Below are 18,665 nucleotides of genomic sequence, written 5' to 3'. Positions count from 1 at the left end.
TATTTTTAATAAAAAAAGCAGTTTTAAAGGATCTTAAGTCACTTTTTAGGGGATGCTCCATGCATTTGAGAAGGGTGCACAATCATGCTGGGTGGAAAGGGGTATTATGGGTAGTCTTACTTAATTATTTAAAGCAAACCCAAGTATAACATGCAGGTCTTTTGTCCTAACAGAAAATAACTATTTTAAAGTTTACAAGTACATAAAACTTAAATTGATAATTTAAAGCTCCCGACTCTTATTAAATCAGGGGTGCCCACTTTGGGGGGGGGGGGGGGGTCATCAAGCAGACTGCACCATTGAAATTTTTCGGGGAGTTGTTCTGACAGGTATTTTTCTCTCTTTTGGGGTGGGGACTGTCTTGAATTATACCTAAAAACACCCTAGTTCAAATCGCCTTTCAAGCAAAAAGAAAATGTTTGCATTGAAATTGGTTAATCGGCTCCGAAGCTACAATGGCACTGACAGACACAGTTACAGAAATTAAACTTATAAAACTCTTCTTTTTTTTCCATCAGGGTTTAAATAATGAAAAATCTCTAACAAGATCAATTTTACATTTAAAAGGATCATTATTAGTAAACTGAGGGAGTTATAATATAAGCAAATATACTTTCCCATTTTGATTTACTATAAGGGTGATATTTTTAGAGTGCAATTTTTTTCAAACTACATAAAGTTTTCTCAATATTTTTTGCTGGGCTTTGTACAAACAACAGATCGAAATGCATTGCAACTTGTTCCAAGCTGATCATAATCAAGTGCCATTACAAGAGGTGAAAGAAATCTGTTATGCAGTGTACGATACCAGAGTAATTAATGTGCCCTTCCAAAGTCCAACCCAGCTTCCTGAAGCCTCCCTGTTTCACTGCAATAACATTTCAATGAGTTTATATAAAAGAATTTGGCAATTCACGGTAATGGTCAGTTCGGGATCAAAAAGTTCTTCGGCGTGAACTTCTTTTGACTGAAAGACCAATTTGCCTTCGTTTCAGAAGACACATCTTTATCACTGTATCGGGTCTGTCGTCGATGTGCGATGTTTCAGTTCATGTTCTGATGAATCCAGTCCATGTATTCCGATACTCTTGTGTAGACACCCGGGTAGCCGGGGGAAGCACACTTCGTGCCAAAAGACACGATACCAACCACTGTCCACTCTCGAGAATTATTCGGAACCATCAAGGGACTGCCAGAATCCCCCTGAAGAAAAGAAAAATATATATTGTTGCAATATTTAATTATGTTAACTTTACAAAAAGTTTCCATAGCAATAATCCCCACTTTCTACAATAAGGTTGAAAGTTTTTTTTTTTTTTTTAAATTAGAAACAGGGTCAATTTAAATCGTAGACACAGGTTCAGGGAACTCAAACCTGTAGCTAAAAAATTTTTTTAATGGAATAATTTCATACTTCGATACAGCAAGATGCAAATATCAAATGTAAAAAGGGTCTTCTCCAAATTTAAACTTTTTTCGCTAATTCCACCTCCAAAATATTTTGTTACTTCACTATATGGTGAATGCAAAGGGGGGGGGGGGGTGGCAAGAAGTAAAGTTCATGCCCAGAGTCCTCAAGAGTCATAGTCGGCACTGATTAGAAAGGGTTCAAAGGAGGGATAATGGGCTAAAATAAGGAAAACTTTCAGATTTAGATTGATACCAGACTTTAAATGGCTTAATATGTAGTCTTGAGCAAAAGAGAGTCAGAGGGAACATGATTCAGTTGTTTAACTTATCGAAATGAAAGATGTTTATGGGTTAAACTCTTGTACCCGAAAGCAGAAAAAGGGATCATTGTTTTAAGCTATTCAAATCTCAGGTTAACCTGGAAATTAGGAAAATTACTATTTTAGTAGGTAGTAGGTTACTTCAGTAGGTAACTGCTCCACTTTTTTTTGGGGGGGGGAGGGGGGTCTAAATTTTCGCGGTGCAAAAAAAAACCCTAAAATAATCAATTATCCAACGTTTTGAAGCACAAAAAATTGCAAATTACAGCAGACACGTGTTTCAGTGTTACAAGGAACACCTTTTTCAATGCAAAGAAGTGTGAGCTGACTTTTCATCCAGAAGCTCACTCTTCTTTGCATTGAAGAGGGTGTTTCTTGTAACACCAAAACACGTGTCTGTAATAATTTGCAATATTTTGTGCTTCAAAACGTTGGTTAATTGATTATTTTAATTTTCTGCACAAATGTTATTTCGTTATTTAGTTTTTAAAAAAATGCTGTTTTATGAAAAATCAGAATAAATACCTGGCAAGCATCTTTTCCGCCTTCGTTGTAGCCCGCACAAACGAAATTGCTTGTTATTGGTTGATAATATCTTGCATCACAGTCCTTGTTATCCCATATAGGCATGGATACTTGATGCATAGAGCCTGTGCCTCTTGTGCCTGTTAAATAAAACAAGAGATCAACAGCAAGGTAAAAAACTCATAAAATAAAGACGTCGGTGAAGTTAAAAAAAAAAATTTCATGCATGCCTTCAACAAGAAATTATGATGAATACATTTATGAGCAATAAATTCACATAATTTGCTGCAAACATTATTTTAGAACTGTAGTATGAAAGTGAACAGATTAAAAACAAATATTTTAGAAAGTGCGTAAATCTGAATAAAATACTAAAGAATAATTCTCACAGATGAAATTCACATGAACCTACAAAGAATAATTAAATTGCAAGAGATTTAAATTGGAATGCGAAAACTATTTATATCTCAGGAAGTACTGGGCAGACTCAAACAAAATTTGATCCATTTATTGGCCCTAGAGAGTACAGGTGTTGATTCAATTTTGGTGCCAATAGCTAAAAAATGGTTGAGCAATCGCGTATTTTTTTCTCGATATTTGTGGCTGCTATATCTCAAAAGGTAATGATCAGATTCTAACAAAAATTGATCAACAGGTCGACCTTACAGGGTACAAGAGTTCAAAAGAGGGTGATGCAATCGAACGTTCTTTCTTGTTCGATGCAACTGCTACAACTCATGAAGTAATGCTGCGATTTAGATAGCATTTGCAATAAAAGTGAACTTTTATGGAAACAGACGCTGATTCAATTTTGGCTTTAGCAAGGGGCTGGGGGGAGCTGATATTGGTCATCTTTTGCGGTTAATTAAAACAACAATGTGCAAGAATGATTTTATCTGTTGCCATCTTTTATTTGTTAACAAATAAAAGACATACAGACGAACAGACCGATGTTTTCAAAAAATGGTTAAAATGAACTTGGCATACATCAAAACGTACCAATCCTTCGAAATTCGAAAGTTTTTACGGATCCAATACTTTTTTCTATACAGTAAACTTCCGATTATTCGCGACCTTTCGCACTTTAAAAAAAAAAAAAGAGGCAATGATTACCTGATTGTAGATAAATGCACATATTTTAACTTGACAAGTGCAAAATTTATTTTTATGCATTTCTATTGCTTTTTCCTCCTTCTCCTCCAATGACTTCAGACCTTTTGAGGTCACGGAAACCCGACTAGTTGAATCCTGTATTTTAGACCCACCCTACTGACTGGTTTTTAGATCTACACTACTTACGAGCATAAATGAGTGACCGGACCAGTCTCAGAAAAAAATGCAGTTTTGGCTTACCCTAGCTTGATCTGTTACAATGAAATCTGTTTGCACCCTTTGCTCGCGTATAAAGGTAGTCCATTGCGATCCTTTTCTTGCTTTGACATGTATTTTTTACACGCACTGTTTTCGTTTAAGCTAACCCTATAATTTAAACGTATGTGAGTATTGTTTATCTTTTTAGGCTCTTGCATACACTAACACTGTTTTTACCTAATAGACGGATTATTCATGAATTCGCTGATCCACGGTTTCCGTTCCACCCTATTCCACGGATAATCGGAAAGTAGCTGTATATTAAAGACAGAAGAGAGTAATAAAAATGTACTGAAAATATCAAAAATCTTTAATAATAGAGAAATCTTCAACAAGAAAATCAGGATTGAGGACAAGTATCTTTATTTCCTAACAATACTTATATTCCTATAAAAGCTTGAAATGCAAAAAGTAGGTATCTTATGTAAGAAAAGATAGACGCGTGTGACTATGAGATGTCTTTGTGAAAGAAAAATATTTTTTTTAAATATACGTATATCTTTAGCTAGCTGCATGGCCCGGCGTTGTTCGGTCTACCTCAAAGATATGCGTATATTCAGTGTTCCCAGCAGTTTATATTATGATATAAATTTTCTCGTTTCAATAACACTTTTCATTGCTGCCCCCATTCCAATTCGAACCAGTAGTTCCCGAGATTAGCACGTTCAAACAAACAATTTCTTCAGCTTTTTTTTTTATTGCTAATTAATAAGAAACATAAGACAATGATACGATTTATTTTTACAACTCATTTTGAGCGTCGTTTAAAATTTTCTCTCAAATCAGTTCGCTCGATTTTGAGTAACCTCGAGATTTGCCTCATGGCTGACTCGAATCTATTCTCACTGGATCGCGAAGCCCGGACTTTCAGGTCGAGCAACCGTGAATACATATATTTGGCGTTCCAATTATTTTATATTATGATATAAATTTTCCCGTGTTCATAACATTATTTATTGCTGATCCACTCCTATTAGTCATTACATGATGTTATATAGCCTGTAGCCTTCCTCAATAAATGAACTATTCAACACAAAAATAATTTTTCAATTCGAACCAGTAGTTCCTGAGATTGGCGCATTCAAACAAACAAACTCTTTAGCTTTATATTATTAGTATAGACACGAGACTTGATAGAATTCATGGTATTTTGAGGAGCTGTATGACGGGGTTCAACTATAATAGTGATATAATGATGATGATTTGTAAAGACTATAAGCTATGGATGAACAATGTCTAATTTTTCGCCATACTCTTAACTAAAATCTATCAAAAGAAAACTGTGATAAAGGTTCCCATTAAAGGAAAAAATGTGAAGTGACAATTCACAGTAACTGTTATTACTTGAACTGGTACAATGATCAGTAATGGATTAAGCAAGAATTTCCAAACTCACCGTAATTCATGGCTCCCCATCCTACAACGGTCGCCATCGTGCCAACCATGCCTTTGGAAGATTGTCTTGAAGGTAAACAAACGGGTTGGATGTAGTCAGTAAACTTTACCGGCCGCGTCAGTTTCACTAGTCCAATATCATTGTAAAATCCGTTCCGTTGGAACTGGGGATGAGGTTTTAGGGATGCCACTCCATATTCTTGAATGCCCTTACCGTCTGAATTCAGTAGGTGATGTTCTCCCAGTCTAACTACCATTTGTCGAGGATTGTATCTGGTGAAGTTAAAAACATTCCTTTAGGTCATGTCAGTTTAAGAATATCAGTACAGTAAAACCCCGTTTCAACGAATACCAATGCAACGAAATATCCGCTTTAAAGACATAAATGTTCAGTCTCGAAGGAACCATGAAATCTGTTCGTTCTACCGGATATTTCGTAGTAATGGAATTATAACAATGTAATGGATATTAAATTGGGATTGAACATTTATGTCGTACCCCGTTTTAAGGTATTTCGTTGGAACGGGATTTCACTATATTTAAATTTTAAGATTTTTTTTTTTTTTCAACTAAACCAGGAGGATTTTTATTCTTAGTTTATGACTTTACCAAAGAACGATTTTGCTTTCAAATTCTGTTTTCGTGCAATTTTTTTTTTTTTTTTTAAAGAAGTACTTCAAGCAACATTTATAGAAAATCCATCTTAATTCTAACAATTAGAAGTTCAGTTCTACCAATTAGAAATTCAATTTTCTAAAGGACATTCAACGATTCCCAGTTATAAATGTAAAATATTCTTTAATTATGAACTTCTTTTTGTGACAGGCACAATTTCCTACATTAAATATCCGTTTTTGAGGAATTCATGCCCACCCTGATTTCTACTAAATGTGTTGCGTTTTAAAGAAATGGGATTTTTTCCCTTTAGTACCCATGCTATACATTACATGGAATTAAAACTTTCTTATAATAATGTATTTGTATCAGAAGTTCCCAAATTGGGTGCTTCATGAAGAGTCGAAGAGTGCTGCAAAGTGTCTATGGTATTAATATATATGTATTTGTATATCTCTGAGATAGAATGATGTGTCGTGAAAAAGCTCTAACTCTTCGAAAGGTGCTGCAAATCGGAAGAGTTTGGGAAACTCTGATTTACATAATATACCATGGCATGTGTGTTACAGGGGAACAGGGGTCAAATATATTGAAAAATATTGTAACATCATTTATTCACAGCCTCTAGGAATCATTTCCCCTATTTGAGATATGGGTTGTCTAATCGCTAGTTAACCCCATCAGACCTGGTGTCCGGTATACCGGTCAACCACTCTAAACAGCTGCTAATCATTTAATAATTGATTTAATTAGTTGATTTTTTTTTGTAGTTGACTCTTTACATTCTGCTTATTATAATCTGTGAAATGATTTCTCGTTTTGGGATTTACAACACTGACATATAAGGATTGAGAGATAGAGAGCGGCTCATTTTTCCAACCATGGATTTTCATCTGAAAAGCGAGGTTTTTTTCCTGATTTTTTTAAAAATAAATATTCTTTAATTAATCGTTTCAAACGCTTATATTATGTTTTATAATTGTTTGTAGAACATTTGATAATGAAGTTTGTTTGGTATTTTATCGTTTTTGTATATGAAATATGTATTTCAAAAATATAAGTTTGGAATATTAGACGTGCCATAACTCTTTTAATTTTTCTCCTAAAAACTCAAAATTTTGTCTTTAAGATACCCTTTACCATAGTATACTGTGTACTAAATATAAACATTTTTGGTCCAATATTTCATTATTCCGACTGAAGGTGTTAATGACAGGAAAGATAGACATCAATTAGATCTCAAGGCACTAAGTTAGCATGAAAAACAGGCTGACTTTAAGCTATTAATTAAAAAAAAAGACGTGACAGAATTGATTGTTAGGAATTCAAAACTTTTAATTATTTACTGAAGAGCTTTCTCGTACCAGAAGAAATTTGATGCACCAACTTACACGCATACACATTTCCACACACAACTAAATTTAGCCTTTAAATTTCATTCGCGTCCATTTTGTCGAAAGAAAAATATGAAGGAGATAATACACATGCACATTTAAATATTATTTGAAATATATAGGCGCGAAAAAATTCTAAATACAGTAGAACCTCTCAATAAGGGGGGGGGGGGGAACTGGGCAATTGTCCCTTAAATAGAGGTGTTCCTTCTTCGGAGGTAGATGAATTCATGCATGCTCTGTAAACTGAGTATAATTTCATAATAAACATAAACTAATAACATTTATGATTAAATATTGTAAATTGTTATAAAAAACCAAAGTTTTGTAACGGATTTTCATCAATTACAATTTTGAATTAGTGTATTACATGGATTTGTTTGATGTCATCTAATTTACAATGCAAAAAAACAGTGAGATCATATTTCAAGTTTTCTATACAAATCTTGTCATGGGCGGCTCACTATCTGTTGGGGCTTAGCCAATTGAAAAAAAAAATGATCAGAGGGAAAAGCATGAATGGTAGGCTCAGCAAGAATTTTAGAATACTTATTTGTTTATTTGCCTGTTAATGTCAAGACAAACTTTTACCAGTTAATTTTTGGACAAAAAAGGAGCGTCCATTTTGTCGAAAGGAAAAAGTGAAGGAGGTAATACACATTCACATTTAAATATTATTTGAAATATATAGGCGCGAAAAAAATTTAAATACAGTAGAACCTTTCACTAAGGGACCCCAAAGGGACTGGATAATTTTTCCCTTAAATAGAAGTGTCCTTTCTTCGAATGTAGATGAAATCATGCATGCTCTGTAAACTGAGTATAATTTCATAGTAAACATAAACTAATAACATTTATGATTAAATATTGTAAATTGTTATAAAAAACCAAAGTTTTGTAACGGATTTTCATTAATTACAATTTTGAATTAGTATATTACATGGATTTGTTTGATGTCATCTGATTTACAATGCAAAAAAAAAAAAAAAAAAATCAGTGTGATCATATTTCAAGTTTTCTATACAAATCTTGTCATGGGCGGCACACTAGCTGTTGGGGCTTAGCCAATTGAAAAAAAAAATTGATGAGAGGGAAAAGCATGAATGGTAGACAAAGCAAGAATTTTAGAATACTTATTTGTTTATTTGCCTGTTGATGTCAAGACAAACTTTTACCAGTTAATTTTTGGACAAAAAAGGAACCTGGAATTCCTATAAATTTGATATTTCTAATGCATTACACCCATTTCTTTTGTATTTTTTCTCTGTGACTGTCATTTAAATAGAGTGTCTTTTAATGAGAGGCAAATGCACGGAGGTCCCTATTCAAAGGGACTGGGACCAGTAAAAGTGTCCCTTGAATAGAGGTGTCCCTTATTCAGAGGTGTCCCTTAAAGGAGGTACTACTGTAGATTATTACTGAATAGGAATGAAAACCACGACTAAATTTTCTATCCATTGTCATAACTCAGACCAATATCTCTGAGCATCATGAAAGATGGAGAGAAGAGAAAGAAGAAAAAAAATCTGTCGAATGTTAAAGTTGCTGCCATGATTTTTAAGCATAATGATTACTACTCTAAAAACAAAATTCTGAAAAAACAATGTTTTATTCTTTTTTCTCAAATTATGTAATGGAAATAACACATTTACCGTTTATCCCTGATTTTCAGATTTTTCCTTCCTTAAAATTTTTACAATGCGATTTTAAACTCAGGAATATATAATGACTAAAGCAATCAATACGTGGCGATAAATTCAATATTACTGTTGTATAATAAGGTAAAAAAAAATTCCGGTATGAAACATTTCAAAAGCTTAAACCTAGCATATTATTAGATAATGATAGACACCAACTAGAGCTTGATTTTCAATTAAACTATATTCAGCGTAATTTTATATACACTTCAGTGACATGGCACACACAATATTGTCCCATATTTTCGTTTAAATTTTAAATATGAAATATAATTAAAGATTTTTTGGTTAACAATTTCAGAATTAAAGTATTTATAACTTTTGTAAACTTTTAAATTATCTTGGGGTGTCCCCCCTCCCTTCCAATGCGTCTCACCCGGGAAGGACCACCCCCTCGTAATAAATGTTTATTGACCTCGTAAGAAAGCTTTTTTCTCTGAAGTTAAGCTGTCAAAAATTGAGAACACACAATTTAATAGACATTTATATGTTAAAATTAAAAACAGCGCAAAATAATCCTTTTTTAAATGTAAAGAAAAATGGGATTTTTGAGTTATCTCACTTTGAAAATCGCAAACATAGTAAAATTTGATTTTAAAATTGAATTTGTAAGGTTGTATACATCTCAAATTTACAATCAAATACGGCACGAAAATTTCATAAAAAGAATTAATATTTCTATCTCTGCTGTCCCCCTTGGGCGAGAAGAGGGGGGGGGGAGATGAAAAAAAAGCCGGAGTCAAAGTTAGAGGTTTCAAAAGCCAGGAGTCGGAGTCGGCCATTTTCTCTCCGACTCCGCAACCCTAGTAGTAGCGTTTTCCAAAGGGAAAACTCTTGTTCTGTAAAACAGTTTTTCTTACACTGATAGTCATATTGCAGTGGAACATGCTTCACCGTGTATTTCTCTTTTATCATTTTCTAACAAATGCAACAAACATACTAGTTGGTTAAAAAAAAACACAAAAACCTTTTTTTTTTGAAAAAAATAAAAAAAATTTTTTTTTTGGTTTAAACCAGGTTTTTTGGTGAAAACAGGGTTTATTTGGTTTTTCACTAATATGTAAGAAAAACATTTTTATTTTAAGAAAATCATGAAGATTTTATCAATTAATTGTTAGGGAATGTTTAATATTCATATTTGTACCTAATTTTTTCTTAATTAATTAAATAATTAAGAGTAAAATCTTGTAATTTAATTTCCTCAAACGTAGAGATTTCTATAGGAGAACATTGTTTGAAAATCTTTAACTATTATAAAAAATACAATACGTAAATGGGCTAGGTATAAATAATCAAATAATTAATTCAGGCATTATTAACTATTACAAATAATCAATAATAAATTCCTGTAAATTAATTTCCTCATAATCATAGCTATCTACGTTAAATAAAAAATAAAAGTAAATTTAAAATCACTTTCTTAAACATGGAAAAGATTTTGCAGTATCTACAAATACATCACAAGTCTGATGTACAGTACAGAACTTTAGAAATCAAAAGATCAACGCATATTTTGTTTAAAGATTAAAAGAAAAAGCTACAAATCATGTAATTTATTTACCTAATAATGTATCAGTGACAACAATTATAGAAATAGGACAAGTAGGTTTTAAGAATATCATCATGTTTTCCGTTATAGACATTATTTTTCCTGATTTAATACATTTAAAACACATTTTTTTTATCAAAGAAAAAAATAATTAAAAGCCTTAGTATGAAAATACTCTTTTAACATATTTTAATAATGAAGACTGTCATAAAAATTAATGTTTATTGATTCTTCCAACTTGAAACTTCTTTTATTATATTGGTATAAAAAAAGTTCTTTGAAAGGTGAAAATTTGGTATTCATTTTTTTTTTCAATAAAAGCACTGAGTTACATGAATATTTTCTGTTTTCATAATTTTATATATTTTCTTTTCTTGCTCCGACTGCATCGTCTATCGGGGATGCAAAAAGTTTGCAGGTATAAAAAGAATTTTATGCCTACTCTAAGTGTTCTTGGACTTGTTTAGTTATTTTTTTCTCTTGTCATTTAAATATTCTAGCGTTAAAATTTATATACACTATGCATCTTTTCAATGATACATAATATTGACTCAATAAATCATCAAATCAATATTGTCTCAATAAATCTTAGGTAATCAAGCAAATTAGGTAGTAAATGAAGTTTTGGTTGAAATATGCCTTTCGGACTATTTTGAAATGCAAAAGACTGAAAATAATAACAATTGAATAAATAAAAAAAGAGCTACTTGGGTTTTTTTGTTCAGTAATTTTAGAAAAACTTAGTTGGTCTCCCTTGTATATTTATGTACCCAATAGGCAAAATAGGAAATCTGCATTGATTTTAAAAAAGAAAAACTGTTTAGCAAACTTGAATTACCTCAAAAAATATAAGTTTCTAAATTTATTAAATCTGTAATTTATCTATAAAGCTTTACTAGTTACTTTATATCAATTTGATTTTACTCTTCGCAATAATATGTAAAATCCATGAAAAAATTTGGGGAGAAACCATGAAGTTTTTCAAAAAAAAAAAACATTTTCGAAAAAAAAAACCCACTTGGTTTAAACCGTTTTTTAAACCATGGTTAAAACCAACGTGATTTAAACCAAACAACCCTGCAAGCATGTACGTAAATATTATCGATTAGTTCAAATTTTAATGTAAAGCAGCTTTTTTTTTTTTTTTTTTTGGAATATTCTGAACGTTAGATTTACAAACTTGATTTGTATATTGAAAATCGAATTTTTCTTAGCAAAATGTTACAAGGGACATATTGAAGAAAACAAAACATAAATTTTATGTTTAAAAATTATTTCAAGCGCAAGTTTGCTTTGAGAGGCGAAGTTCTTATAAGTGATAATAAACATTCATTGAAACATTTTAAAGTTTAAGGAATTCGGAGAAAAATTGGAGTTATTTATCGCAATTTTTTTTAAATACAAATTTAAAAAGAAATAATATGCATCAAAAATTACTTTTTCATGCTCGTGTATAAAAAGTTTTTGTGTTCGTGAGTGCTTTTTACTGTTTTTTTTCCCCCGAATTCCTAAGCAACGAAAAAAAACAGCAACTTTTAGGTTTGAAAAAATGTTTTAAAAGAAGCATAAGTTTCTTCTCTTCAAGGGGGGAAAAACGATAACGTGTTGCCACATTTGGGGGGGGGGTTAAAAAGAAGAAAAGAGAAAGAAACATGTTTCGTAAATGATCTGACATACACAATTTTTTTATACTCGTCTATGAAAAGATTTCGTTTTTGCGATTGCGATCGTTTCATCGTCAGGATTTTTTCTCGAAGTTCTTATCACTGAAAAAGCTCTTTTTTTTTGGGGGGGGGGGGGGAATTTTGTTGTTTTGCTGAAAATTCGGGAGAAATGTGTTTCATTAGGGTGTTTAGGAGAAAGCACCAAAATTCAAATGAACTGGGAGAGTTGGCTGCTATGTTATATGTAGAGACAAATGTTTGAAAAAGGGGAGCGTTGCCACATTTCATAAAACACGTTTAAATTTATAAATTGTTTAACACTATGCTTCTTTAATTAAACTTACTTGTATCCTCTTCTGTCTGATAGGCAATGTGCAGCTGTTAATATATACATACTATTTATAAGTGATCCTCCACACCAGAACTCCTTGCCCCTGGCTGTAATTATAAAGAGGGCAGCCTGAAAAATACCAATGATATATCATGAAAGGTTTTGTTAAAATATAAGCCTAACACGAACCAAAAATAAAGAAAATTGTTTCACCTAAATTTCAACGAAAAAGCCCCGTCTTTTACTTTTTACACGAAATTTTAAATTTGCCCATTAACTATCTTCACTAATAATAAAGCGGAAGGTCTCTCTGTCTGGATGTCTGTAGGATGTCTGTGACGTGCATAGCGCCTAGATCATTTGGCCGATTTTTATGAAATTCGACACAAAGTTAGTTTGTAGCATGGGGGTGTGCACCTCGAAGCGATTTTTTGAAAATTCGATTTTATTCTTTTTCCTTTTCAATTTTAAGAACATTTTTAGGGGCAAAATTATCATGAGATGGACGAGTAAGTTACGAAATTATCATGACGTGAAATGGGAGAGCGAATGAACATAGCCAATTGGCGAGAAATTCGTCATCCATTATTTGTATATATACAGGCGAACCGAATGACCATTTGATTTTCAACTACGGGCAAAGCTGTGCGGGTACCACTGGTATAAAATATAGTGAAGAAATTCAAGTTACTCTAAATGTAATCAGGAATGCCCGCAAGAGGGGGGGGGGAGGATGCATTTTTCTTTGTGGGAGGGAGTCTTGCTCTTGAGGGGGTCTTCGTGGTATTTGGGAGGTACGCCATTGCCCTTGAGGGGATAGGCTCCCTTAATTCAATCACAGTTCATCAGAAGCTAAACATATCGCTCACTGGCTGAAAAAGTGATACATCTATAAAGAAAAAAAAAAAAAAAACTAAGTGTTGTAGAAAATCGAAAACTGCAATTGATTTATGCTCCAGGTATGGTGAAATACTTACTCTCATTTTAGCACCACTAATCTGGTAATATTTTGTTTGCATTGTCATGCATACAGTAAATTCCAGTCAGGAAAAAGTTACCTAAGAGGATCATAGTATGATAATGCAAGCAATTTTTAAAAATTGATTCTCATATTGTAATATTTTGTTGTCAGTTAAAAGCTTTCTTTACTAATAATAAAGCTGAAAGTCTCTCTGTCTGTCAGGATCTCTGTCCGGATCTCTGTCTGTCAGGATCTCTATCCGGATCTCTGTCTGTCAGGGTCTCTGTGACGCGCATAGCGCCTAGACCGTTCGGCCGATTTTCATGAAATTTGGCACAAAGTTAGTTGGTAGCATGGGAGTGTGCACCTCGAAGCTATTTTTCAAAAATTCGATGTGGTTCTTTCTCTTTTTCAATTTTAAGAACAAAATTATCATAAGATGGACGATTATTATCATAACGTGGAACCGCAACATGGGTAAGCATTGGCAAGAAAATTCACCATACATTATTTGTAAATATACAGGCGAACCAAAAGATCTTTTAATTTTTCTATTGCGGGCAAAGCCGTGCGGGTACCACTAGTGTTCTTATAAAATGATAAAGTTCTTGTTACTAACGTCTTAAATATTGATTAAGACCTACTAATTTTCGTTGCAGTATATATTTATTGATATTAAGCTTGTTTTTATTTTAAATGTTTCATACAACTAACGTACTGCACACAGGGCAAAGTGAAATATATTATCGTTTATTTATTCAACCATTTACTAAATCACTTACGTATTCATTTATTAATTAATTCATTTACATCCCTTCATTTAATAGTGCCGTATTTATACATTCATCTTATTTTCTTATTGCTACACATTTTATTTACTCATACCGTTTTTCTCATACATTAATTGAATTATTAATTTGCTTCTTTTTTGTTTCATTCTCTATTCATTCATTATTTTCCTTCATTTTATCAAAAATATTTTAAAAAATCAAATAGAAAATATTTTATTAAATTTTTTTTTCTTCAATTTGCCCCATAAAAAAAGTCATATTGCCCCAATAATCATATTGCCCCATCAGCATATTGCCCTGATAATCATATTTCTCCATCAATTTGCCCCTCACCTTCAAAAAAAAAAAAAACTTTTTTTTTTTTTTTTTTTTTGAAGGTAACAATTTATTGCAAGAAATAAAAAGTAATGTTTCAATGCAAATTTTATTACAAAATGCATTGTCCTTTTTTATGTGCCGCAATTTTCAAAACAAATTCCCAGTTTGTTTATTTTTAAAAAAGGAAAGTATCCTAACTATTTCCCTTGCTCCATAGCCTCTACTATACTAACAGTGTGGTGAAACGACATATTGGGAAAAACTACTACAACACTCAATGTTCTATTTAACTGTGCTGACGATAAAGGATAACTAACTTCCCCCCAATGGAAGTGAACATCATTAGAAAACTAACAGTAGAAAACTTTCTGATTTGATAGATTTCGAGATCACTTATTCAGTAATGTAGATTTTATCATAAATTTAATTTCATGTACGTTACCACCACAGTTTCACTTTTTTCAAATTACGGTCTTTTTCGCTCAAATATGAAACATAGATATCGAAAAAACATCGAAGACAAAACAGCAATATTTTAAAAATAACGAATTGTCACATCGATGGTAAAAACCACGTCGAAAACATCGACATCAATGTAAAAATCCTGCTTTGGATTCGTTAAATCCTTCTTGCTTTATATAAATAGCAAATTCTTTAAAGAAGCATATGAATTGTATCTTTGGAAGAATAAAACTGATGAAGATATTTTAATAATGTCTATATCCTTTTGGATTGTGCCATTTCGATAATGTCCGTCGGAGCAAAATAATTTTAAAGCATAGTAAATGTTTTTTTGTAGTAAGTTACCGCCCTAAGCCAGGGCTAAGGCAGAAATACTTAAAATACACCACCAGTTCAGTTATTCCATCCGAGGACTGCAGTTTCGTGCTTATTAGCACTCATCAGCCCGGAATAGGAACCACATGAGCTGGTGGCGAAAATCCTCAAGGGAGCCAAGAGAGCCAAACAAACTGGTAGCTAATGTAGGATTAGCACACCAGATGAGTGACCGCAGCAATGGTGCGGTTCAACTCAAAGATCGATGGCAAGGCAATGCCATCAATTGTGAGGATTTTCGCCACCAGCTCATGTGGTTCCTATTCCGGGCTGATGAGTGCTAATAAGCACGAAACTGCAGTCCTCGGATGGAATAACTGAGATGGTGGTGTATTTTAAGTATAGTAAATGTTTGTTATTGATTCTTATTTTTTCTCTCTTTATACTTACCATCCATGGCCACTGTCCGGGGTAACTTTCATGACCTCCAACAACCCTTGCATTCCGACCTCCGATGCCACAAGTTCCTGTGAGAAAGGGAAATATTCAGAAGAATCTTGACGACTAAAATATAATATATGACGGTGGGGGTACAGCAAGGAGGCTTTGGGGTTTGGCCTCCCTGAATCCTTGATTTAGCCTATACCACAAATGCTAGTACAGTTGCTCTCTGTTTAACGACTTTCAAGGGACCACAAAAAATCGTCCTTAAGTAGAAATCGTCCTTAAATAGTGTAACGGATCCGGTGCGACTTCCAACTTTCTTGAAATAAAGAAACAGTTCTTGAGGGAAACACAGGAAATTTATTTACACTATGTACAGGGAAGATCGTCAACAACTGCTAAATTAATCATCAGCAATTAAGCAAATATCACACAACATCGTAAACTCAACGGTTACACACGTATTTACTTCCAAATACGAAAAACAACACAGCGAAATGCCTCGCAATAAACAGAGCTAATACACTCTCAGTACAAATTCTCAATCGAAACTAAACTTTTTATCCTGCGTAACGGCTTTTACACACACCGAAAGAGACCTCTCAACTATTCAAGAAAATGCTACACCGTTCTACACTTTCTTATTTCTTTCATTCATAAATTTTATCAATGAAAAATAGGGGAGCGTATACTTCAGCCGAATGCATAGGGGCTGTATATTCATTACAAGAAACTATTTACAGGTTACGTTACTACAATAATTTTAGATGACAGATAATTTAGTAAACGCCAAATTTAGACAAATTAATCACAAAAATAATTACTATCTACAGAATTTGTAACAATAGAATGATTTTAAAACTAAAGTGGACCATCTGGGACCGTGAAAAGTCGTCTTTAAATAGAGAAAGTCGTTAAACAGAGAGCCAACTGTATATACAAGTCGCCAGGGCGTCAAGATTAGCCTCCTTCGACACCCGGCTCGACCTCGACGGCTCGTTCAAACCGTCTGCGCTGCGGTGGGTTGGTGTACACTAGGGTTGCTTGTTTTGCACTTTTTTTCCGGAGCAAATTGCAACACCTGCTAAAAATGGCCACTCCCCATGAACATTACAAATATAAAACCTTTTTCGAATCAAATAATATCTTCTGTGAGAAGTATGGCCTCAAAACTTCAAAATTTGAGCAAAGCACTAAAATGCTTTAAAATTTTAAATACAATATAAAGGTCATATTTTTGCTTTGAAAGATGTCAACTATGAAAAAATTTAATGCTCAAACTTCAAAAGTTGAATTAAGTTATCTTGGAGAGATTTAAAAGGCCTTCTTCGGTGCTTGAAATAGGGCGTAAATTCAGTGCAATAAGCAGCCTTTTTGGATTTTGTATACAAAATTTTTTATTCCTTTCTTCTCTGAATTATATGCGTAATCGGATCTCATTTCACTGCATCTTGATCTCCCTTATCTCCCAATATCTATCTGGTGAATTCCAGCGGTAACAGAAGGACAGTTTGTATAAAACAATCGATGGTTTTCTGTCTGTGAGCCTATCAAAACACATATATTTTTTTTTCAAAAACTGATGCATAGATTTTTATACGCATCATAGTAAATTGCTAAAAAAGCCAAAGCCAGGAGTTATTTTGTTAGGAGTTTTTTGTTAGTTTTGTTTTTGTTTTTTTTAATCAAATTTAAAAAACGGTAATGGTAGGACATTTTTGGGACATGATTTTTACGCTATCATGTTCTCCCCTAAAGTTCAGCCAAGTTATAAAAGGGAAATTTCTATAAAAATTAGGGCACAGACAGGATTGTTCAATCATTACAATTTCAACTCTAGTTTTAAAAAAATGATTATTTTATGCACATAAATTATGTATTTGTTAAATGTAACGGAAAGACAGTAACGGAAGGACGAGAAGTCCAAAACAATTAAACTTGGTAAATTTCTACTTACAAACATTTATTCAGCTAATACAGCAGTCTGAAACAATATCTAATGCCTGAGCCATCTGTTACAATCCTTTACTCTTAAAATACTCGATAATTTTATCAAAATCCATAGAACATTTATCTTCTTCCTCAGCAAACACGAAGATCATTCTGACATTATTATGCCATTCTCAAATAAGATATTTCCATGTCTTCATCTTCTATAATGAAGCACCTGTCCAACATTGCTCTTTGTTAATTTATTTCCCTTCGATTCAACTAATAAAACTTGTCCAAACGTTAATGAATCCTTTGGCATATTCTCATGACTTGGTGTTTTCATTCACTTGTATCTTCATTTTTAACATAATTTATAACTGTCAGTCTGTTGACTTTGAAGTGAAATCTCCTTCGATTTGTTGATGTACTTACTACATTCAATAACATAACTTGTTACAGGGTTCAAATAGTGCACATTTTGAGTGCCAGGATGAGAATGGATATTACTTTATTTTTTTGTAAGTTCATATTTGAATTTACTGATTTCTTCGCAATACGCTTAACGGTTAAACCAATGCTCTCAACAATACTTTCCTGTGACTTGTGGCAACAAATTTGAAAGCAATTTCAGTATTGTATTTTTTCCAATATAAATATCAAGTTTGTAAGTAATTGTTTCTGCTTAAATTGGCTTGTCATATCACACAAATTTCATAGCTAAATGATTTTCACATGTATAGGAATTTTTAAGTGTTATTTTTATAATTTTTATCACATACAATAAAAGAAATAAAATCACGAAACATTTTTTTTAACAAATAAATTTGCTTTTTAATGAAAGCACACATAATTTTTGTACAAATATTACTTATTTATGTTTTAAATGTGACTACTAACTTTAAACAATAGTTTGTTTTCCGCTAGCATCCTAAAATTTTACTCTGCATCAACTTATAGATAAATGTCTTTCCATTACCATATTGTTTTTGTCCTTCCGTTACCATTAAAACCCATATAAATTAAATATCTATTCAAATTATAATTATGCCTCATTGACAAGGGACATAATTCTGCTTTGCATAAAAAACATTCGTTTCTATACGCAATTGGTTTTTGGTGAAATAATTGAGATATAGTATTTTGGTAATGGAAGGAATTATGACTTTAGAAA

At 32.6% G+C, this 18,665-nt stretch overlaps 1 protein-coding gene across 1 annotated transcript in view; it reads right to left on the bottom strand.

The window, feature by feature from the left end:
* Positions 1–398: 398 nt before the first annotated feature.
* LOC129230696 (venom protease-like) overlaps positions 399–18,665 on the bottom strand; it is a 165,675-nt gene continuing 147,408 nt past the window's right edge. The window contains exons 5-9 of the mRNA XM_054865116.1: positions 15,569–15,645; positions 12,285–12,400; positions 5,023–5,294; positions 2,256–2,395; positions 399–1,203 (exon numbers count right to left, since the gene is read on the bottom strand). Coding sequence (XP_054721091.1) covers positions 1,045–1,203; positions 2,256–2,395; positions 5,023–5,294; positions 12,285–12,400; positions 15,569–15,645 — 764 coding nt within the window. The 3' untranslated portion in view covers positions 399–1,044. The remainder of the gene's footprint in view (positions 1,204–2,255; positions 2,396–5,022; positions 5,295–12,284; positions 12,401–15,568; positions 15,646–18,665) is intronic.

Source organism: Uloborus diversus, chromosome 9, assembly GCF_026930045.1.
Source record: "Uloborus diversus isolate 005 chromosome 9, Udiv.v.3.1, whole genome shotgun sequence".
In the NCBI taxonomy this organism is placed as follows: Eukaryota; Metazoa; Arthropoda; class Arachnida; order Araneae; family Uloboridae; genus Uloborus; species Uloborus diversus.
Note: the sequence above shows the minus strand (reverse complement) of the source record. Positions and strands in the feature narration are given on the sequence as shown.